Genomic DNA, 25411 nt, shown 5'->3' on the forward strand with positions numbered 1-25411 from the left:
AGGGGATACTAGTGCTAAGGCACAGAGGTAGGAGAGGAATAGTAGTAACTAGATCATTATAGCTAGACTATAGAATGGATAAAAGGGAGTAATGTGTAAGAGGCTGGAAAAATATTTAGGGGCCAGCTTGTAAAGAGTTTTAAATGTCAGAGGGATTTATAGTTATTTGAGCCTAGTTGATAGTTAACAAATGAATTTCACTGAATGGGCAGTGACTTGATGAGATGGACCATTTAGAAAAATCACTTTGCTGGCTCAGTGAAGGATGAATTAGAGTGGGGGGAGACTTGGAGCAGGAACACTAATTAGCAGGTTATGACAATAATTCAGGCAAGAAATGATTAGAGATTTAACTAGGGTGGTAGCTGTGTAGGTGGAGAGAAAGGGGCATATATGTAAGAGAGGCTGTAGAGCCAGAAATGACAAGATTTGGTAAATGATTGGGTATGTGTCATCAATGCAAATGAGAGATTCAGGATGAGGAGCTTGAGAAGGCAGAGGACTGAGAAAAGGTCATTAGATAAGGCATTTAAGAGATCATTGATAACTTTGGAAGAATCAATGTCACTTGAATGATGAGGTCAGAGGTCAGATTTAAAAGGGTATAGAAGAGACAAAGGAAAGGAAGTGGAAACAATGAATTAAGGAATTTGACTGAGAGCAAGAGGAAAGATATAGGATGACAGCTAGAGAAATGGTGAGGTTTAGTGGAGGATTTTTTTAAAGGGTGGGAGACACCAAGGAATGTTTGTAGGCAATAGCAAAGAAACTGCTAAAATAGGAAGAGTTTGAAGAGGGGACACTACCTCACTTTTTTATAATAGCTAGTGATTCTCTCAAGGACCCACAGGGGTAGGTACTATTATAGTTGAGGAAAATGATGCTAAGAAAAGTTAAGTGACTTGCCCAGGTTTACAAGATGGTAAGTGTCTGAAGCTGAATTCAAATGCAAGTCTTTCTCACTCCAAATCCAGCACTCTCCCCACTGCACCACCTAGCAGCCTGAGTACACACACACACACACACACACACACACACACACACACACACACACACACACACTTTTTCTTTTTGGTATGGTTATACTCTATTTTTTAATGTATGGAAAATATTTGTGGAACATTATATAAAAATCTTTACAGGAAAAAAAATGAGGCAAAAACATACGCATTTGGCATACAAAGATAGAGTAACTTTTTGCGAGTTAGGAATGAACAAGTTCACATTTAAAAATTTTTTTTGCAATTTCATTTGGTATCATTCTATTAAGAATGCTCCCAAGCATATTAAGACAATGGTGGCATGAAATAATTTATTTTTTGAGATCCAGAAAAAACAATGATTTTGATATTCTGAAGTTAAAATGAACGTACTTGGTAGGCTGGGAAACCAGAGCATCTTTATGTAGCTGGTAGCATGGATACACATTGAAAGTGCCAGGTCCCATAGAAACCCCTTCCACTGCTGAAAAATCCTTTTCAACCAAACCAAACAGTTCCATCATTTTAAATCCTGAAAAGCACAACAGGTCAGAGTTGAACTGAACAGACAATGAGAGATAAGAGAAAACATCTCCAGATTAGGGCTGTGATCTTAACAAGTAAAATGAATGAGCTTCAGTGAAACAAATGGACATAAAATAGGATTCGTTTTATCATCTGGCATTTGTAAAATGGCACTGCCCATAGCACTGTACCTGCAAGGCTGTTGCCATCCTTATTGACTAGAGGACAAGCTGGAAAAGAAAAGAAGGTCACTTAGAGATATTTCCAAATTTACTTTCCCCACTTCTAACCTTCCCTCACCCTTAACCTAAAAAAGAAGTTAAATCATTTCTCTGAACATGAATTACTTTGAAACTCCCAAGTCTATTGGCTATTATTTTCTCTTGTTTCCCAAAGATACCAAACATTTTAACTAACCACTATTAAAAGCAAAGTCCCAGAACTCTATTCTCTATCTCTCTCTCTCTCTCTCTCTCTCTCTCTCTCTCTCTCTCTCTCTCTCTCTCTCTCTTTCCCCCCCCCTCTCAGATGCCATTAAAATAAATGATCCATTAAGAGCATTGAGGAGAGAGAAAACCTGCTGGCATTTTTCTGAAAAGTATTTATAGGAGCTATTTTAAATGAAGCTGGTCATTAAAGCCAACACCCATTTGATTAGGAAAAGCCTTTATCAACTTAAACCCCCAAAAGGGAAGAACAAAAATATGTGCTTTTTTTTCTACCAAGAATTTGCAATGAAAGATATTATGAAAGCCTTTGTAAAGTTGACAATTCTTCCTAAAATCAGCATGGGATTCATTATTTAACAAGGATTAACTGCTTCAGCCTGTAAGCACCCAATGAATAAGCAGCCACAGATTCAGAGAACTAACTTGCTGATGCAGTTTCACAGACAAAAGTAATCAGCTCATCTTCAATTTTCTTAAAGGCATCGAAATCATCAACGAAGAAGACATGTCTTGCACTCGGCTGGCTGCCAATGCTAACCAGTTCTGCATAATCTGCGTCAGCCACGCCGATGGCAAAAATGGTGATGCCTGTGGAAGAAGAAGACCAGATTTCTGATTAGTCTGAAGAGGAGGGATGCAATTAAGAGCACTGGATTTGGAGTCAAATGACCTAGGTTTGAATCCTGCTTCCATCACTTACCACCTGTGTGACTTTAGGCAAGTTGCTTAATCTCTTTGGGCATCAGTTTCTTCATTTGCAAAATGGAAGGGGAGAGACTAGATAGCTTCTAAGGTCTTTTCCAGTTCTAAAACTCTCTTCCTATAATCTGATAGGATCTTTATCCTACCAGAGTGACCTTAGGCAACTAATTGTGCTATAATTTCCTTTATTATAAAGTGGAAGAGTTGGATTATATGACCACTAATGGCTTTAACACCCACAATTCTGTTATCTTTGGTCCAATTTATATATATATATGAAGAAGTGGGTCAAAATATTCATTATGGTTCATCAAAATTTATGTGCCAATTTGAAAACAGTTATTATTTCATTATTATTACTATTATTATTCAGTATTATTATCATTATTATTACTCCTTTTGTATTTTAAGTAGCTTGAAAATGGCAATACACAATATGATGCTCATAAATATATTATTTAAAATTTCACTTTTTTATAGCAACTGAGAGATAAGTGCTGCAGAGTGGACAGAAGACCTGCCCTGGCATTAGAAAGAGCTGAGTTCAGCTCCAACCTTAGACAAATACTAGCAGTGCAGCCATGATTAGGCCACTTAAACTCTTAGTGCCACAGGCAGGTCTCTAGAACTGTAAGTGACAGATTAGTTGCCTGTAGGCATCATTGGAGGGTGTTTCCACAATAATACGATCAAAGGTCTGGATAAATAAACAAATAAAGAGCAATTTCACATTTGCAAATTTTAATATCATATTACTTTGGGATAAAGATAGTAAGGTGTGGGGAGAGAAAGTGGAGGCAGGTTAAAAGGTTATTACTCCCCCTTTTTTGTTTTTTAGCCTGCCGCCACTTTCTCTCCCCATACCTTACTAGCCTGGTCCACATTCTTGCCAAGGTAGTCTTCATCATCCCTACATTTGATCATATCACTCCTCTATGACCTTTCACTGAATCCCAACAGTTTCTGAATGTCAAGCTTCTTATAATATATATTTTTAAAATGTCAAGCTTCTTAACGTGGCACTCAAGGTACTCCATAATATGATACCACCTAACTGTCCAGCTTCATCTCATACTATTCACCTCTATCTAAACTATACTCTAACCAAATAGTACTCTCTGCCAACCCCTGGACATGTCCCATTCTCTTCCATTTTGATACTTTCTCTCATGCTGCTCTCCACTCTTAGACTACTATAATCCTTCTTCTGATTTCTATGTGTTGAAATCCTTTAAGGCTGTTAATATGAATGTATGGATCACCTGGATTTAATGGCACTACCTTATTATCCAAAAGTATTTTTATGAAACCCTGGATTATTAGGAGCAAAATATCCTTTGACTGAACCCAGATAGCTAGCAGATAAGTCCCTACCTGGTGACTTCTTTCCCCAGGATAGTCCCTATCTTGTGGGGAATCTAGGCCTTCTCATCCTTGCCAAAACCTTTTTTTGGAATCCTGTAATCTTATCATGGCGCTTCTATATTTCCTCCATACTTGTTATAACTGAATTCGTTAAAACTGCTTTCCATTACATCCATTCTTGTTATAGTATTTGCTTTTGGGTTGATTTGTATCATGCTAATGAAACTGGCAACACCCTGTAACCAGTGAACAAAAAAACCTTATATACCCTCAGAAAAGGGGGAGCCCCGAGCTCCTTCTTTGGAAGGGGTCTCCTCATGAATCATGCTTGCTTCTTCTTGGGACAAATAAACTGATGCGATATTTTTCCTGTCTGTCTCTGATCTGGTTTTTCTTGTAGGAGACGTTATGAAAATGATTTCTCTGATTTGTTTATTTTTTTTGTAGGAGACAGGCAATAAAAACTATATATTGACAAGACATAACTCAAATTCCATATTGTTCATAAAGCCTTCCCTTGATCTTCACTTCCCCTGTCCAAATCAGAAATGATCTTTCTGGAGCAGGTAGGGGGTGCAGTGGATAAAGCACCAGCCCTGGATTCAGGAGGACCTCAGTTCAAATCCAGCCTTAGACACTTGACACTTACTAGCTATGTGACCCTGGGCAAGTCACTTAACCTTCACTGCCCAGCAAAAAACAAAAACTAACAAAAAGAAATGATCTTTCTTCTATGGAGCACTTGGTTCATACCTACTTTCTTAATTTCATACATGCATGCATACATGCATACACACACGCACGCACACAAACACACACACACACACACACACACACACACACACACACACACACACATATATATATAACTTTGCAATGTGGTTATACCTGTGTATCATATTCTCCTACTAGACCATAAACTCCAGGAGGTCTCCTTTAAGTTTTATAACTCTCCCAGTAGGCAACACAAGCTTCTGCATATGGTAGTTGCTTAAATTAGTATTTTTTGAAGTTGAATTATTTCTGCCATCATTACATATATATAATTACCGTCTAGTTGCAACTCCCTGGAAATTCTAGTTACATCATCCTGTGATCGCCCGTCAGTAATGACCACGATGACTTTAGGTATGCCTCTTCTTGTTCCTCCTTCAGCTGTAAACAAGGCGTCTCGAACATGCTTAAGTGCTTTTCCTGAAAGAAAAAAATTGAAGGGCTCAATTTCAGAATGAACCTCATTAAAACAACCAAAAGACCTGAACTATTTAGTGAAACTTCCCTGAATAAGTGGATTTCAATAATTAAATAAGTGGACTTCAAAAATACGTTTTCAGTAATTAAATAATAATCATTCATTCTTTGGGACTTCTCCTTACCTGTTTTTGTATTTCCTCCTTTGTATGAAAGATTCTTAATCCCCTCGAGGAGAGTGTCTTTGCTTTTAAATGTATTTAGTTTAAATTCTGTTCTGGGGTCATCAGTGAACTGAACAATGGATACCTGGGGATAGAAGGTATATTATTTACTTCAGACTACTTAGCATTTTTCAGGGATTGATAAGCCTTTACTTTTTACTTAATTTATCTCATAAATTGAACTGATCAAAATACAAGCATATGTATGTATGTATATATATATACATATATAAAGAGATAAAAATTAAGAACAAATAAAAAAATACTTTCCTCCCCTGCAAATAGTCTATGGAGATAAGAAGTTCATTCTTACAACCTCCATATGAAAAATATGGAGGAAAAAAAATCTCATATGGCCAATAGCATCTTATTTATAGATCAGAAAATCATGATATAAAGAGGTCACATAAGTCAGAAAGTTAGAGCTTGGGAAAAATTGAGAATGCCATATATTCCCAGTTCCATGCCATGTTGGGCTACTAGCTCATTAGATTTCACTTTGGTATTTATGAGATTGCATAAATTTTAAGAAAGTAATGAGGGAAACACAAGAAAATATGTTTTTTAAAATTACAAACTCATGTTCCCCTGGCACTATATTTTTACTGACACTATATTTTTATGTGTCACCAAATCAACCATTTTTTTTATCCAAGGTGGTTTTTTAACTTTTTTAAACTATCATATGAAATAGAATTGAAACATGCATCAGGTGAGATAAATACATACACACATATGTGTGCATATACATAGATTTATATGCATATAGACACATATCTGTCTATCTATCTATCGGCAGGCACCCAATACCAAATTGTGCAGTTATTGTCTGGTACCTACCATTATACAGACATGGCTTTCACCTCTCTGATCTCTACATTAAAGAGCATTCAGATCTGGGAAGGCCAGTTGGAGGACTGTTACAGAGACATTTAATGTCACTGAAAGTTCATTTTCTACCATTTGCCCTTATTTCTGGGGAACTTCAGGCTTTTGTGGATTCTAAAAACAATGATAGAAGACCACCCCCCCCACAAAAAAAACCACACCAGTTTCATTACTGCATTTTCAGAGGTATTAATTTTACAAAATGATGGACTGGTGGGACTTACTTGAGTTCCATCCACTCCAATCTTGTCCAGGGCACCAACAGTATTATATAGAAATTTAATGATCTTATTGAAATTGTCATCTCCAATGCTCCAGGATCCATCCACCATGAACACTAGGTCTGCTTTGGCAGCCTTGCAAACTGCAGAGCAAGAATTGTTTAAGAATCAGAGATAACATTCAACTACTGTGGGCCACAAAACCTGAAGATATATTTTGCTTGAAAGATTTAACTTGGAGAAAAATTCTCCATTTATGTTTCTCTTAAGGTAGGGGTTCTTAACCTTTTTGTGTCATAGACCCATTTTGGCAGTCTGGCGGAACCTATTAACACCTCAGGATTCTTTAAAAAATATATAACTTAAGGAAATTCAAAACTTTAGGTAGAAGTTAGTGAAAATAAAGACCTATTTTTTCCATCCAAATTCATGGACCCTTCAAAATCTATCCACAGACCTCCAAGAGTTCTTCACTCAAAGAGGTCTGTGGATCCTAGGTCAAGGACCTTTGTCTTAAGGTCTCAAACATCATACACTGTCACTTAGTCACTGACTAAAGAAATGGCATGAAAATTCATTTTTATCCTGCTCCACAATACTCCTTCCCAGCTGTGCCCAATTTTTCTATTAGCCCCTACAAAAGCTCTGATCAGAGCTGGGTTTAGCTGAGTGAGGAGGCAGAAAGCATCACCTTGAAGTGAGGGTCAAGGGAGCTTGGAAGGAGAGATTTTTCTGGGCATATATTGGAGACATATTAAAGGTGAGAAAATAATAGTGTAAATGGAGAATGAGTTTGTGGTCAGAGTATTTTAAAAGAATAAGAGAATAATTGAGTCTGTACATGCCAGTGCAAGTGTAATTCTGACTATGCATTGAAACCTGGTATGAGAAAGCCTGAATAGAGGGTAGGTAGGGTGGGAACTTGGGTCATTAGGCCTCTTTTGTGTTGTAGCATCCTAACACAGAGGGCTGTGAAGATAAGCTAAAAAATCGGATGATATCTTTTGCAGTATAGAATGCATTTCTGGGCTCTTTTTAGTTGTTTTAGAAGGAGATTATGGGGTAGGGAGTTAAGAAGTCAAGGCTATGAACAGGGCAATCTCGACCCAAGCCATGCATGACAGCAATGACATCTTCTCTATCTCCTTTCCTCCTTTTCTCTTCTTTTCTCTCTCTCCATACTATTTCACTTGGTAACCTCATCAGCTCCCACGGATTCAATGATCATCTCTATGCTGATGATTCTCAAATCTACTTATCTAGTCCTAACCTTTGTGCTAGCCTTGTCTCCTATCTCCAATTGCCTATTAGACATCTTGAACAAGATAGAGGCATCTTAAATTCAGCATGTCCAAAACTGAATCCATTATCTTTCCTCCTATTTCAAACTTCCCTATTACTGTTGATGGCAACACCATCCTCCCTGTCCCCTGGCTTGCAACCTACCTGTCATCCTTTGCTGTTTATCACCTCTCACCCCTTTATCCAATTTATCGCCAAAGCCTCTTGATTTTATATTTTAACATCTCTCAAATATGTCTTCTCTTCTCTGCTGCTGCCACCACCCTAAATTAATACAATAGCCCGCTGATTGGTTTGCCTACCACAAGGCTCCTCCCATTCCAGTCTATACTATTTTCAGTCATCAAAGTAATTTTCCTAGAGTAGATTTAACCATTACCCTACTTGATAAACTCCAGTGGCTCCCTATTACCTTCAGGATCAAATAGAAAATCCTATTTGTCATTCAAAGCCCTTTATAACCTACCCCCCATCATTTTATAGCTTAACCCCCCTCCCATTCCCCCCACTCCTCATATATACTTTAATCTGGTCTCCTTGCTATTTTTCAAGTAAGACACTCCATCTCCCAAGTCTGGCATTTTCATTGGCTGTCCCTCATTTATGGAATGCTCTCTCTCTCTCTCTCTCTCTCTCTCTCTCTCTCTCTCTCTCTCTCTCTCTCTCTCTCTCTCTCTCTCTCTCCTCATCTCCATCCCCTGGCTTCCCTGGCTTCCATCAAGTCCCAGCTAAAATTCTACCATCTACAGGAATCCATTCCTAAGCCCTCTTAATTCTAGTGCCTTCCCTCTATAAAGATTCTTAGTACATAGTTATCTGCATGTTGTCTTTTCCCCTCCCCTTTCCCCCATTAGACTGTGAGCTCCTTCTGGGCGGGGGCTTCCTTTTGCCTTTCTTTGTATCCCCAGCACTTAGTCCAGTGACTGACTGACTGGCTGACTGACTGACTCCATTAGTTGGAGAATGCCTTCCACCAGTACAGATTGGAATCTCACAAAAGAATTGTAAATGCTTATTCATAAACTTTCTAATTTTTCACTCATTGCTTTTGCTCTTTAGACTGAACAGATTGAAAGAAAATGTTCTATTTATAATAGGTAATTCTCTTTCAGGATGGGAACTGTGGCTTTATGCAGCTGCTTTGGTACTAACTCAGTGGAGTCCAATATTGGTTTCTAATGTTCCCCCCAATTCTATAAAATTTAACTATTAATATAATAGCAATAATGAAATGAATTCATGTGAATTTTCAGTGCAAAAAATTTCTCCAAGTTTCCCAAATATCATTTTATTACATGTAATATATTGAAACACTTATGTCCATACAATATACAATTAATGTAGAATATAGTTCACAAATACTATATTACATTTTCTCAATAGACCATATCAATAATTTAATCGCAGTGCTAGTAGTAAACTAGTTAACACAATGGATGCCTTTTGACTAGCTACTTAGGCTTTTAATTAATCAAATGACAAAAATTCAAAGCTACAGGTGTATTATTATTATTATCTTACCTTCCTTCGCTGGAGGAATGGTTGGAGGAGGTGTGGTTGTTGCTGGTGGTAGAGTTGGAATTGGCCCTGGAAATTGGAGAAAATTTAAAAAGAGCCCCAAAGAGACAATATCATTAAAGAGGCAATATTTGGGGGGATGGGGTAGCAGAGGGCTTCGATAATTTTGCCAATATCTATCTGTTCTTTAGGATTTTGTGACTTCCATAGATTACTGAAAATTTGTGATAATTAGCTCATCTGTTTCCTCATCTGCAGACAGAAAGCCTGGGTGCCACTTCCAGATAATTCCACTGAGCCACATGGAGTAAATTTAGTGAAACCATCAGCTGTAAAGAGGTTGGAACATTGATTTAGTGTAATAGTTCTGGAAAAGTATATTTCTGTTCTAGTCACTGGCCAAGGTCAAACACAGAAGAAGGCAGAAGCTCAATTTCTGCCTACATAATTAACAACAGAATATCAATCCTTGTTCAACTGAATTTCTTTTCCCAATACTACTGTACTGGTCACTATCAGAATCTGGACCAAGGGAAGAAAGAACCCAACCATATTCCAAGCTCATCTGAAAACTCCAGATTACTGGGTTAAATTCTGAAAGTTCTATTTCAAAAAGAACATTGACGTCGATATTGATGTCATATCCATGAAGCTGCCAAATTATATGAGGAACAATGAAAGGAGGTGAGCATATTTACTTAGCTTGGAGAAAAGACTATACATGTATAATTAACATCATATTCTTTGCCTTCTCAATGGGTGAGAGATGGAGGAAGAAAGAATTTGGAACTCAAAAAATTACTTAAAATGCTAATAAATATATTTTTAGAAATTAAAAAAATTAAAATTGATGACAGATGGCATCAAATATCTCATGGAAGATAAATTTGTTCTATTGGGTTTCTAAGGCAAAAGTAGTAGCATTGGGTATAATACATAAAGGGATGTATATTTTAGCTCAAAATAAGAGAGAACTTTCTGACAATCAGAGTTGTCTGACAATCCAACAGGCTTTTTTGTGACAAAATTTATTTATTTATTTGGGTGGTTATTTATCTATTATTTGTTTATTTGTTTATCTAAATTATAAAATAAAATTTATTATCTATCATTTGAAGTAATTAAGCAAAAACTTCATTATCAACTTTCTCTGATATTATGAAAGGAATGTCTGTATTAGGTAGAATACTGGTCTCTAATGTCCCCCCTAATTCTATGAAGTTTAACTACTAAACTAATAGTAATAATGAAATGAATGAGGGAAGAGGTTTGCTTTGCATTGGTCCCCAAGGCTAGGCAAAAATCAGTGTGTTAAAAGTTGCAATAAGATAAATTTCAGTGTAACTCAAGAACTTTCTAATGAATACCACTCAAAGACTGAATAATCACTAGGACTATTGTAGAAAAGTTTCCCCTGAATATGAAGTTGGGCTGGTTAGCTTCTAAAGTCCTAAGATTCTAAGTCATCATCTAGCTCTGAACTTCTATGACTGTCAAATTCTTGGAATCTCTTTCCTATACAACTGTCCCCCTCTTTTTAAAGGAAGGTGGCATTATTGATGGCTCTTTGCATCTCCATCAATGAGACTTAACAGATGTAGGCACAACCAACAACCCACACACCTAATGGCACTGATATGGACTTCAAGTTCCTTGTCTCCATAAGGGATTTCAAGGATAGCGTTGGGTAGTTGTGGAAATCATAGGGCTACCCCCAGAACAATTATTAAAATGAAGGAATGTTCTATGTGTGCAGACTTTAAATCAAGAGAAAGCTAGTGGGCTCTAATATAGACAGGCTATTTCATGAAGTGAACACTCTCCCTGTCTCCAGAAATCCTCAAATAAAGGACAATGAAAAATGCCTTCTTTTAATTGTGTGTATTCCTCTTCCTCACATCAGATCTACAGCCAAGTTAGAAAAAAAAATAGGAAAGCTTTTCAAGCTAGTAATAACTCTTCAGAGGGTCAATGAATGGGAGTTGATTGGCTCCACTTCCACCCCCACGGCTCTGGTAATATGCCACTGTTTTAATGTCAGGACCTAGTTATTACGCCCTATTCCTCTTGCCGCATACCACAAATGCTTCTTTATATATGCTGATCACAATATAAGTCATTGTAAATGGGATTTTATTAACTTATGGACTAATATCTATGAAACATGTACCAAGGGTGGAAAAAAATCATGGTAATGAGGACCAGTGCAGGACTTGCAGTGAATTTCATGACTGGAGAAGACAGTGGAACTTGAATTACATGTATTCTTGGACTGCCATAGCTCACATTTTTATTAATGGAACAACATTTATGAGCCAACCCATCTTCCCCACAAAATGTCAGTCTCTGCATCTATGGATGAGAGAGAACGCACAGTCCACTTACGTGTTTTTTCCATTATGCTTACACTAGGTCCCGTTATCTCTTGGAGCTGTGTATAAACACTGATTTTATGCTCTGAGTCAGGCATAAGTCCATAAAAGCAATGGCTAGATGTTCCTCCACCCATGGTGCTTTCTTGCTTTTTCCCATCTGCAATGAAAAGAAAAAGGAAAGAAAATTACATAGTCAGGTCATTTGCCATTGGACTTTCTGTATGCATGGCCTGTGGTGACTCCATCAAAGTTTTCAAAGTTGTAGACTGTTTTGATAAGCTGAATCATATTTTACAACCACAAGTCAGTTGAGAGAGGCAGCATGGCTTGTTGGATGGAAAGCTGGCCTTGAAGCCAGAAAGACCACAGTTCAAGTCTTGCTTCTGACACATAGTGACTGTGTGGCCTTGAGCATATCACTTCTAAGTGCTTTGGGCAATTGTAGAAGGCCTTAAGTGGAAGAAAAGGTGCTGACCTGGATTCGTAACAGGAGTTTCCTGCCTGAGGAGTTCCTTATACCAATGAATCCCTGCCTAGTCCTTGACCCTAAGGACATTTATAATTAGAGTAATCTGAACTGACACCTCTGTTGACCAAAGAAGCATTGTGTATTACCAATATAGCCATTGTAAAAATGTGGATGTTAGTATAATCAAGCTTTCTTAAAATAGGTCAGTCAGTCAGTCAATAAATATTTATTCACCACCTACTATATATCAGGAAATGTGCTAAGCACTGTAGATACAAAAACTAGTCAAAAGATAATCCCTGCGTACAAGGAGCTTAAAGTTTATAAAGCTCTTTTCATACAATATCTCATTTGGTCCTATTATGTGAGTTCCCAATCTAAAGGGAGAGAAAATAAGCAAATATGTACAAGCCAGCCATATACAAGATAAATAGGAAATAATTAACAGAGAGGAGGCACAGGAATTAAGAGGGGTTGGTGAATGCTTCCTTATAGAAGGTAGGATTTTAGTTGGGCCTTAAAGAGCTTTATAAACTTTACAGTCTTCTATGTATATGATGAAAATTCCCAGGCATTCCTACTAGCCTGTATAATGCAATGGAACAATGGTTTTGGAATCAGAGGACCTGGGTAGCACTTACTGCTGCTGCTGCTGCTGCTGCTGCTGCTGCTGCTGCTACTACTACTACTACTACTACTACTACTACTACTACTACTACTACTACTACCTGTGTGACCTTGGACAAGTCATTTCACATACTAGGGCCTCAGTCTCTTCATGTATAAAATGGGAATAGTGATACTTACAACACCTACTTCACAAAGTTGCTCTGAGAAAAGGACTTCCTCAATCTTAAATTGATATAAAAATGTGGGTAGTTCTTATTGGTATTACTAATAAGTTGGATCCATAGGTAAGACTCTACTTTATTATAGAAGCATCCCTAGGTGGCAAAGCAGATGGACCACTAGATTTGGAATTAGGAAGACCTGAGTTCAAATCCTACCTCAGATGCACTCACTATGTAATCCAGGACAAATTATTTAATTTCTCTGGACCTCAGTTTCTTCAACTATAAGACGGTTGGATTTAATGAGCTCCAAGACCCCTTCCAGATCTAAATCTATGATACTATGAAACATTGGCCTACTAAAACAGCAAATTTCACTGAAATTTAAGTGAAAAGTGTTTCAGTCAAATTATTCTATGTAACAACGTCACAAGTCAGTAGATTTGGAGCCAGAAGGGACCCAAGAGGATGCTGCCTTTATTTTGCATATAAGGAACCCAAGGCACAAAGGAATTAAAAGACTGGCTTATAGTTAGAGGCATAGCTGGGTTTTGAACCCAAGGCCTTTGTCTCCTAATTGAATACTCTTTCCATTTCGCCAGTATATCCAAGGACATCATTATTTTGGCCCTGTAATTAAGTCCTAAAAAGGATGGCTAGGCTGATCACTATTTAAGCCCCTTCCGGAAAATTAGAACACAGAACAGGAGAGACTAGCAATTTGAATATTCTTTGTCACTTACAAAGCTGATTGTGGCCCTCCAGGTACTATGGAGTCAATAATAATAACTAATGTTAATACAGTACTTTAAGGTTTACAAAGAGTTTTACATGTTATCTCATTTGAGGTCACAGGAACCCTGAGAGGTAGGTGTTATTATTATCTCCATTATGCAAATGAGGAAACTGAGGCTAAGAGGGGTTATGGCTTGTCCAGGGTTACACAGCTAGTATGTATCTAAGGCAGAATTTGAAATCAGGTCCTCCTCGCTCCAAGTCCTAGACCTCCCAGTTGTCTTGTTGTTGCTCAGTTGTTACAATTTTATCTCACTCTTCTTAGCCCCATTTGGAATTGTCTTGGCAAAGATACTGGAATGGTTTGTCATTTTCTTCTCCATCTCATTTTACAGATCAGGAAATTGAGACAAACAGGGTTAAGTGACTTGCCTAGGATCACACAGGTGGTAAGTGTCTGAGGCCAGATTTGAACTCATGCCTAGCAGTCTATCCACTGCACCAGTTACCTGTAGCTCCATAAAGCCTGACAGTCCTGGGAGCCCGACCTTCTCCCATGCCCCTCCCATCTCAAGTAGATTTTTTTTTTTGCTCTGATTACTAGAATACCTGTCAGGGCATCCTTCTAGCCTCCCCGTGAGTCCATGAAAGGCTCCAGACAGCCATACTGAATAATGCCCTGGATTCAGAGTCAAGAGAATGAGTTGCATGTTCTGGCTCTGTCACTTACTTTTCATGTGGTACTCAGCAAGCCCTTAACTTCTCTATCCCTCATGTGGATGATCTAGCAAATAAAGCTATTGTCATGATACATGCCTACCTCCTCTTATAGGACCAAATGAGAAACTATATGAAAAGAGCTTTATAAACCCTAAAGTCATATTTAAATGTCATTATTATTTTCCTTTTTTTGAAAATCATGCCTGTTGGAATGCTGACAGAATACTTTACATTTTCTGCATTTTTCATTCCTTCCTTCCAAATTCTTCTTGATATAATGCCTTACATTTATATAGTGCCTTATACTGTAGAAACATATTCAGAATGCATAGTGGATAGAGAGCTGGCCCTGGAGCCAGGAAGACCCAAGTTCACAGCCTGTCCCTGACACAAGTGAATCATGTCACCTCTCAATGCTCTATAGATTCTAGGCCTCTCTCTAAGACTAAGCTGAAGAGAAGGTGCCAACTTGCATTAATGGAAGTTTCCCCATCAGGGAGTTCCCTGTGCCAGTGTGTTCACAGGTCCAGTGCTTGTCCCTTTATGCCTGTTAGAATGATTTCATAACCCTGTTCTCATTTGATGTGGGGTGGGTAATACCTAGCATGGCACAGAGGTGAGAGTATTGGATATGGAGACAAAAGAAGTAGGCTTAAATCCTAGCCTGCTTCCTGTTATTAGTCAACAGTAGAATCAATAAGCATTTATTAAGTGCTGACTATGGAACAGGATATATGACTTTTTAGGATCTTGTATACACCACAACTAGGGCAGCTAGGTGGCACAGTGGATCAAGTGGTGGAGCCTAGAATCAGAAAGACCTGAGTTCAAATTTGGCCTCAGATATTTACTAGCTATGTGACCCTGGGCAAGTCACTTAACCCTGTCTGCCTTAGCTTTCTCCTCTGTAAAATGAGTTGAGGAAGGAAATGACAAAGCACTCCCATGTCTTTGCCAAGAAAACCCCAAAAGGGGTCATGAAAAGTTGAGCATGACTGAAACCATTGAACAACACCAGCAACAGCAACAACACCACAAAGGTATTAAATGTAAGAAACAGTACTTGATCTTAGGTCCTCTGACTCCAAATTCAGTGTTCTTTCCCTAGTCAAATGTTATGAGGTTCCTTCTGTGCCTCCTTTTCAAGAGATTAAAGAGGAGACACACTGAATCACTATAATACCCAGAGGTAACATTTCCCCTTTCATTTAGGTTCATTTTTCTCTTTACAAATTCTTGAAAATACAAGACAAAGGAGTTGGGGTTTTTCTGTCAAGCAAAAATATATTTTCCAATATTGGAGAATTGTGATTGATACAGTAAAATTATTGAAGAATAACTTCTGGCTACTTCCCAAGACAAATAAAGGTTTATGAGAATGGGCGTAGCGGCCGTGTTGTTTCTGGCCTGTGTGATCTGTGCCTACTGGCCCCGCTTTAAAGCAAAACATTGTCACTGGTCAAACTATGATGGATTTCTCTAGTGTCATGTGCCAGAAACACTGCATCAAATGCAGCTACGGTTTGCCCTTTGGGGCAGCTAGAAATTTTCATAGGCCAGGATGGAAAAACGCCATTTTCATAATACATTTATTTATACTTTTATTCTTTATGAGCTGAGACCAAATAAATTATCTAAACTGTTATAACCGATGTTGATGATGCTACCAACATGATACACCAAAAAGAACTGGTAATAACAGCTCAAGTTGTTACTCCCCAAATCAGTCTGCGGGGACTGATAACATAAAGAGCCTGAGAAAGTGGGCTGCTGGAATTTTATATTTTATACTCTTAAGTCTAGCCTCCCACCTCCTTTACTGCTCTGACTTTGACTCTGAATATTACTTACTCAACATGTTTAGACTCAGGAAGAAGTTGTTCTCCATATGAGTTTTTGGATTCTTGATCAAAGAAAAACAGAATACCAGGGAACTTGCATCATAATACCATATTGATGTTTAGTCCTTTCAGTCATGTCTGACTCTTTCTTACCCATTTGGGATTTTCTTGGCATAGATACTACTGGAGTGATTTACCATTTCCTTCTGCAACTCATTTTACAGGTGAGGAAACTGAGGCAAACAAGGTTAAGTGACTTGCCCAGGGTCACAAAGGTAGTAAGTGTCTGAGGCCAGATTTGAACTCAGGAAGAGAAGTCTTCCTGACTCCAGGCCCAACATCCTGTCCACTGCACCACCCAGCTGCCCATGCCAGAAGTAATGGGATGGCCACATATTCCATTGAGACACAGAATGAAGATCCCCAAGTCATGCAAAATGGAATAGTCGGCACAGCTGGATCAACTGTAAATGAATGAAGTTATAGGGTAATTGCATCCTTTTTCCTAATGATGAGACTTCTCAAAGATAGCTCCTAGAATAGACCAGAGCATCTTTATCATCAATCTGATCTTGTAGGAGTTTTTGGAGGGACCTGACGTCTGAACCAGAATGAACCAAAAGCAAAGAAAGCCCGGATATTGAGTCTGGTATGTATCTGGCTGAGCCAAACTGGGCTGTTACTTTGTCCCTCTTAAAATGTCCTTTTATTCCACCAACCTCTTTTTGCTTGACTATAAAGATATTTCAGATTTGCATAGCACCATTTTTTTTCTTAAAAAGACTTGGCCGGGGCAGGGGCAGCTAGGTGGCACAGTGGATAGAGCACTGGCCCTGGAGTCAGGAGGACCTGAGTTCAAATTCGGCCTCATACACTTAACACTTACTAGCTGTGTGACCCTGGGCAAGTCACTTAACCCCAATTGCCTCACTAAAAAAAAAAAAAAAGACTTGGTGGGCGCAGCTAGGTGACTCAGTGCATAAAGCACCGGCCCTGGATTCAGTAGTACCTGAGTTCAAATCCAGCCCCAGACACTTGACACTTACTAGTTGTGTGACCCTGGGCAAGTCACTTAACCCTCATTGCCCTGAAAAAAAAAGACTTAGGAGTTTTTTGGTTTTTTTGAGTACTTAAAAAATAACAATCCTGTGATTTCATTAGTATGAAAAACTTCTAGTGAGGACTTTCTTTCTACTAATGAAGACTAGAACCTACTCTTTAATTTCTAATTTTAGAGAATTGGGGTGGAGGGTAGAGATACTAAGAGAGTAAGTTACTTGCTAGGGGTTACACAGTCAATATGTCATAGGCATTATCTGATCCCAAATCTTCCTGACTCCAAGGTCAGCTCTCCATCCACTCTGATGCTCTGCCTTTCTTTTACAGGCATTTCCAAATTTAAACCTCTCAAGCCGAGAGGAGCAATACTTTAAAATAAACTGGTGCACAATTTTTTTATGTTCAGTCATTTCAGTCGTCCCTGACTCTTTGTGACTCCATTTGGGGTTTTCTTGGGAGAGACACTGGAGAGGTTTGCTATTCCCTTCTCCAGCTCATTTTACAGATGAGGAAACTGAGGAAACAGGGTTAAGTGATTTGTGCAGGGTCACACAGCTAGTAAGTGTCTGAGACCAGAGTTGATCTCAGGAAGATTAGTCTCTGATTTGAGGCCCAACACTCTAGCCACTGAAGAATACTAATGAGTTCACCAGTGGTCTCTCTACTGACCTACTCTGGCATTGTTATTTTGTCTCAAAAATATACATGACTGGGGAAGAGAGAGACACATACACATACAGACACAGGGAGAGAGAGACACAGAACGGGGGGAGGGAGGGAGGACATTGATTAAGGGCTTACTATGGGCCAGGCACCATACTAAAGGCTTGGGACACACATAAAAGAAAGCAAGACAGTCCCTGACCCCATGAAGCTCACATTCTAATAAGAGATAACAGCACATTAAGGGGACTAGGAAGCTGAGACTCTAGGAAAGAGTGGGAACAGGAGGGATGTTGGTGCTCATGTGGTGGCATGGCCAGAGAGGGAACTACAGTAGATGCTTGAGCAAAATAAGGCCCAAACTGATCTACCACAGACTAAGATGGCTCCAGGGGCTGACAGATCATATCCCATCTTCCTGTTATAAATGTTTTCAATGGTGGTGGGTGATGTCATTGCTTCTAAACAGCTGGTAATTCTGTCTTAGCTTCCCATTGAAGAATGGACTCCTGGCATTAGAAGACATTCAAGGGTGGGGTTAATAAAACAGTGAAAACATCCTATCTGAAAGCTAGTCACCCAATCTGACCTCTACTCCTGTCACAAAAGGTTCAAATATACATTTCCCCTTTTTCTTGAAGCTCCCGATAAGAAATGATTGCCAGTGAGCTGATTAACCACAATAACGAAGAAATGCACTGCAGAGTGAATGAGCAGTGACCTAAGAGAATCACAAAATCTTTTAATGTATTAAATGGTAATGAGAAAATGAACAGCACTTTTTGTTCATTCTTGTTCAATCCAGACTGTCTTGGATCCGCTGAAGACATTTCTGGCTGCTTACCCATTATGCTGAGGAAGTACAAGTTAGGTTAACTCCCAGATAAGAAGGAAGTGTGGGCTCAGGTTTCTGCCAACAAGAATCTTGGCTTTACCAGCAGCTTATTTGTTTCAGGCATCCAGATTAATGTTATCTGCTCATTGGTCACATAGTACAACAAAAGGGCCCAATCACTGATCCACAAATAAGCCAGCTTTCTAGGATATTTCTACTTGTAGATTTGACTGATTGTATTTGTAAAGTTGTTTTCATTCATCTTTTGAAACATTCTGTATAACGTTTTTTTTAAGTGGTGACTGTCCACACAAATCAATTTCCCTTCAATTTTAGCTTTTTTTTTTTTTTTTTTTTAGTGAGGCAATTGGGATTAAGTGACTTGCCCAGGGTCACACAGCTAGTAAGTGTTAAGTGTCTGAGGCCGGATTTGAACTCAGGTACTCCTGACTCCAGGGCCAGTGCTCTATCCACTGCGCCACCTAGCTGCCCCCCAATTTTAGCTTTTAAATACTGAAGAGCATGTATATGTGTACATATATATATATATATAATATGCATAGATATATTTATACACATGCATGCAAGGGTGTGTGTGTGTGTGTGTGTGTGTGTGTGTGTGTGTGTGTGTGTGTGTGTGTGTAGGCAGCTAGGTAGTAGAGTGGATAGAGTGCTGGTCCTGGAGTCAGGAAAACTCAAATGCAAATCTGGCCTCAGATACTTACTAGCTGCATGGCCCTGGGCAAGTCACTTAACCCTGTTTGCCTCAGTTTCCTCATGTATAAAATGAGCTGGAAAAGGAAATGGCAATCCCCTCCAGTATCTTTGCCAAAAATACTCAAAATGTTCATGAAGAGTTGGGCATGACTGAAATGACTGAACAACTACATATATATATGTGTGTGTGTGTGTGTGTACACGTATACATGCACATGTATACGTGTACACATATAGATGTTATATATTATATATGTATACACATACGTGCATGTTTTGGTTCAGTGTTATTTACTTTGAATGTCCATAACACCATTCTATCAATTGATAAAGACAGAAGAGCCCCTTCTGCTTGTCCACTAACTTGACAGGAAGTCCTTTAAAAAGGTTTCTATCACTGTGCTGGTACCTCAGTGACGTCCCTGCCGACTAAACAGATATGGTGCAGGAAAAAGAACATCAACCATGGCATCAGAAACCCTGGCTTCAAATTTCAACTCAGCTACTTACTATTTCTGTGACCTTGGACAAGTTACTTCACCTTAACCTCAGTTCCCTCATCTGTAAAATGGGGCCAACACTAATTTCAATGCCACCTTCACATTATTGTTAGGATCAGATGAATGCTATGATTACAGAACCCTAAATGAAGAGGACATTGTTTTTCTGCCTAAACACATTAATCATAACAAACTCCTTTTTCTGTACAAGGAGTTTTTAAGTCCCTTAGGAAAGGAGATTGATTCTAAGAATGACTGAGCAAAGAAATAGATAAGCCTTATGTTTACTTGGGAGCTACAACCCCCCTGAAGAAATGAGCTCATATGTCACATATTATGCAGGTAGTTACTTGAACTACTAAAAGGAGGAAAGGACTATCCCTACCCCAAGTCACCAGGAAAAGTGATGCCAAGAGAAATATAAAACTAAAAACCAGGCATGCAGACGGAGTACAGGCCCAAATATGGTGACGATTAATTTTATGTGATTCTGTTCTCCCAGAGTAGGAGCTCCCTGAGAAGCTGTGTGGCTTCATGGACAGGGTGCTAGACTAGGTATCCAAAAGACCAGGGTCACAGTCCTAAACACTGACTATCGGTGTGATTGTGGACAAGTCAATTAACCTAGCTGAGCTTCAGTGTATTCACCTATAAAATAAGTATGATAATAGAATTTCCCTCCCAGGACTCTATCAGTGTGAGTTATTATTATGAGAGCCAGGACTGTGCCCTGCATATCTTTCTATCCTACTTCCCTAATCCCTACAGTGTCAAGTACAGTGATGAGCACAGAGCAGGTGATTGGAAAGCACTTGTCAAACTCATCATCTTACCTTTGAGGTTCTCTATGGCGACCCTGTAAGCAGTAGCATGATTGTGAAGCTTCCACTTGACACACAAACTGTTTGTCTGAATTCTGTCTGATTCAAGATCTGTCACTCCCAAGAACACTGGAAAGAAAGGGAAATATTAATATCTTCACTCTGTGGGAAACATTTTCTTTTATAACGTCCTATTTGTATACAGAATGAATTTTTTGAGGCTTAGGGTTAGGGTTCCAAACACAACTTGGGAATTAAATTCAAAATCAGATAATATCTGGAATGCTCCTGCATTCCATACTTTAAGGATTTGAGAATACTATGGTACAGTAATGAACAAATAAAATACAAGTATTAACAAAGGTGTCCAAGAAAACCTCATTCCATTGAAATTGCTCTCTCCAAAGTTACCAATGATCTCTTAGCTGACAAATCCAATGGCCTTGTCTCAACCCTCCTTCTCCTTGACTTCTCTGCAGCCTTTGAGACTTTTGATCCCCCTTTCTTCCTGGATGCTAATCTTCACTTAAGGTTTGTAGGCCACCACCCTCACCAGTTCTTCTCCTACCTACCTGACCTCTCCTTCTTTGTCTCCTTTGCTGGATTCTCATCCAGGTCATGCCCTCTAATTCTAGGTACTCAGAGTTCTCTCCTCTTCTCCCTGTCAGTGGGTGATCTCATCAGCTCCCAAGCATTTAATTACCATCTCTATGGTGATGATTCTCAAATCTACCTATTTTGCCTTAACCTCTCTGCAGACCTCCAGTCTTGAATCTCCAACTATCTTTTCTGATTGAAGGACACCACCATCCTCCCAGTTCTACAGACTTATAACCTAGGTATCATCTTCAACCCCTCACCATCTTTCATCCCCCACTCCCATCCAATTTGTTGCCAAGACCTGTTAATTTCACCCTTGAAGCATCTCTCAAACATACCCCCTTCTCTATTTTGAAACGGTCACCACTCTAGTGCAGGCCCTCATCACCTTGCACCTGGACTATTGCAATAGCCTGATGGTGGGTCTGCCTGCCTCAGGTCTCTTCCCACTCTAATTCATTCTCCCTGTATTCACCAAAGTAATTTTCCTGAAGCATGTCATCCCCCCACTCCCAATAAACTCCAGTGGCTCCCTATTGCCTTCAGGATCAAATACATAATGCTTTGTTTGGCATTCAAATCTCTTCATAACCTAGCCCTGTCCTATCTTTTCAGAGGCAGACAAGGCTAAGTGACTTGCTCAGGGTCACACAGCTAGTAAATATCTGAGGCCAGATATTAATTCAGGGTTTCCTGACTCTAGACCCTGTCCTCTGTCCACTGTTCCTCAGATGCCCACTCCAGTTCCTTCCAAATTAGAATTAATCATCTTAAGGACAATCAACACATCCATTTGACAGTACAAAATTGTTAGACACATAAGTGATTCACAGTGAAAATTACTGTAGACAAGAATAGGATAAAATGTAACCCAGTCACTGAAGAGAAGTTCCTAAGTAAGAGTGGAGAGCTGAAAATTCAGCTTTAAAGTGTAATCTCCTTGAAAGCCAGGACCATACCATTTTTTCATCTTTGTAGCATTAGAACCTAGAACAATGTTATGCGAATGGCAATTATTTATTGTTATTTTATTGAATTGTTATTTTATTTTACTGAATAGATCAAAAAAGAGGGGTTTGGGGGAGTGGGTTTTTTTTTTTTTTACATATGACAACCTGAGATAAAGATAAAGAGCTGGCCTGTGACTCAGGAAGCCCTCTGTAAAAGTCCAGTTGCTGATCCTTGCTTATTATATGACCTGAGGCAAGTCACTTACCCTTTCAGAGCTTCTGGGTAATCCCCTAAAACTATATGTTGCAAAGCATTACCCATCTGCATTAGTAGAAGAATTTTCTTATCTAGAGATCTCTATACTGATGAAATCAGAAGTTGGGTCCAAAAAAGGGAGGGACGGTCTCTCTTGGAAGGCTACATCTCTGTCCTTGACTCTACTTTGTTGGACATTTTTGTCAGAAACTTGGCTAAAGGCAGAATGATGACAAACTTTTCAGGTTTGCAGATGACATGAAACTGGGAGGGATTGCTAATATATCATAGACTCAGGATCCAAACAGATCTCAACAGCTGGAACAATGAGCCAACTTTTAATAAAATGAAATTTAATATAGATAAACATAGTGTCCTATACTATGGTTAAAACAACAACCAAGCACAGCATTGGGAAGATACAGCTAGAAAGTTCTTTATGCAAAAATATTTGGGGTTTTCAGGGACTGAAAGTTCATAGTAGACAAAAAAAAACCCATCAGGTGATTTAAAAATATCTTCATAAAAAGAGTTTTTAGAACAAACTTAATACATATAAGGACACTGTGTCCAAAACTTGTGCTCAGTATTGGGGGCCCCATTTAAGGAAAAATGTTGGCAAGTGGTGATGGTAATAGTGGAATGAGCACCGTCTGTAAAGTCAAGGGACCTGGGTTCAAATCCCATCTTTGACTTTCAGGACTTGTATGAGCTTTAGCAACTTAACTCTCCTGGGCTTTGGTTCCCTCCCCTGTAAAATGAGGAGGATTGGAGTAGATGACCTTTGAAGGTCTTTCTAGAGCAAGCATCCAAATTAGAGCCTTTGTGTCAATGTAAGAAAATTTTCTAAATATTTAGAGCTGTCTAAAAATGGATTCAGCCTCCTCAGTAGATAGTGAGTTGTCCATCACTGGAAGTCTTCAAATGGAAGCTGAATGATCACTTAAGAGTGTTATATAGGGGATTCATGTTCAGGTTGGATTAGATATCTGTCCTCTTAGTTCTAAGATTCTATTATAAATGTCTGCAATACATTTCTCATATTTGCTAGCATACTTTTTCTGGATCTCTCTTTTGTCCCTTATTCCATAATACAGACTTAGTAGACCATAACATCCTTGAGGTTAAAGACTATTTTTCTAGTTTTTTTTTATCATTGGATTCTCAGCATTAAAGACAGTGCCTTTCTCATAATAGGTGCCCAATCCCTTCTAACCTTCATTTAGCACTTCCTGCTTCCTCTCCCAATGCCAACATAATAAACAATCAAAAGAGCTAAAAACTCACAAAATAACCTTTTATTTAAGGTTATAGCCATGGCAATAACTTTCTACTATATATGTGCAATACTTCTAATTAGTGATTGGGAACCTTTTCTTGACATTTGGGGACTATGATCCACCCAAAATCTTAAGCAAGAGCCAAAAAGCTACATAGAAGTCTAATAAAAAGCATATTAACAATCAAATTTTTAAAAACTCAATTACAAACATGAAAAGTTAATTAGGGGGAAGCTAGGTGGTGCAGTGGATAAAGCACTGGGCCTGGATTGAGGGGAACATGAGTTCAAATCTGGCCTCAGACACTTGACACTTACTAGCTGTGTGACCCTAGGCAGCAAGTCTCTTAACCCTTATTGCCTCTCCAAAAAAAAGAAGTAACTAATAGAATTAGTTTGGGGATTTGAGAATGACATGTCAGAAGTTTGATTTGTTTTATTTAATGAATATGGAACATAAAACTTTACAACAACGATGAACATATAAATACACTTCATCATATTAACAGATATTAATTGATTTCTGTGTATTCAGAGAGGGAGAGGGGAGATGATTAGGAGATCATGGCAATGACAAGTCCCAAATGTGTGGGGCAGCATAAGACCCCCAACTAGGCTTAAGGAACTCAAGTTCCTGGAATCCTTGGTTATACAGCTTGGAGGCAGAAAAAATTTTCCTATGGCACAGTTTTGACTAGGGCTAATTTCTGCCTGGTAGCAGGCTCAGTCAAAGAATTTGCAAAGTGTTATCTCATTTGAAACATCAAAGCAAAAAAAAATTTCCTAGAAGTTCTTATCACATCTGAGTTCCATGCAACACCAATCTGCTCTATCAATGCCAAATATGAGCTACTTTCCTGCTTTACAAGAGTATAACAGGGGGCGGCTAGGTGGCGCAGTGGATAAAGCACTGGCCCTGGATTCAGGAGTACCTGAGTTCAAATCCAGTCTCAGACACTTGACACTTACTAGCTGTGTGACCCTGGGCAAGTCACTTAAACCCCATTGCCCCGCAAAAAAAAAAAAAAAAGAGTATAACAAACACAGATAGTCTGTACTCTGTCCCACTAATGAGATGTTAATATCACTTGCTACAAAAGACCTAAATCGAAAAAAAGAAAAAGTCATTTGGGAAGATTAATTAGTCAATGAACCAAAGGGTAGCATTATGGTGGAAACCAATTTGCAAAGTCATGTCTGAAGACTGAAATCAGCAGGATGTGGGACTTACAAGTCTGCACCTCGCTTGTCAAAGCATCACTGAAGCCAGAAGGATAAGAGGCAAACACTTTCACATTGTACTCTGTTCCACTGACGAGGTTTCGAATCAGAATGGTGTTAATATCATTCCCTACAAATGTCTCTAATGCTTGGCCAGGAGCTGAAGGACCAAAAAAAAAATTGAATTTAGTAATAAAGGAATTGGTAGAAAAGG

The 25411-nt window shown here is 38.8% G+C and overlaps 1 protein-coding gene across 1 annotated transcript in view; it reads right to left on the bottom strand.

The window, feature by feature from the left end:
- COL14A1 (collagen type XIV alpha 1 chain) overlaps positions 1–25411 on the bottom strand; it is a 275177-nt gene that overhangs the window by 105567 nt on the left and 144199 nt on the right. Inside the window, exons 22-31 of the mRNA XM_043992943.1 lie at positions 25208–25357; positions 20904–21020; positions 11751–11897; positions 9369–9434; positions 6549–6688; positions 5398–5521; positions 5072–5215; positions 2378–2542; positions 1697–1735; positions 1374–1512 (exon numbers count right to left, since the gene is read on the bottom strand). Of these exons, the coding sequence (XP_043848878.1) occupies positions 1374–1512; positions 1697–1735; positions 2378–2542; positions 5072–5215; positions 5398–5521; positions 6549–6688; positions 9369–9434; positions 11751–11897; positions 20904–21020; positions 25208–25357 (1231 nt within the window). The remainder of the gene's footprint in view (positions 1–1373; positions 1513–1696; positions 1736–2377; positions 2543–5071; positions 5216–5397; positions 5522–6548; positions 6689–9368; positions 9435–11750; positions 11898–20903; positions 21021–25207; positions 25358–25411) is intronic.

This window comes from Dromiciops gliroides, chromosome 1, assembly GCF_019393635.1.
Source record: "Dromiciops gliroides isolate mDroGli1 chromosome 1, mDroGli1.pri, whole genome shotgun sequence".
Lineage (NCBI taxonomy): Eukaryota > Metazoa > Chordata > Mammalia > Microbiotheria > Microbiotheriidae > Dromiciops > Dromiciops gliroides.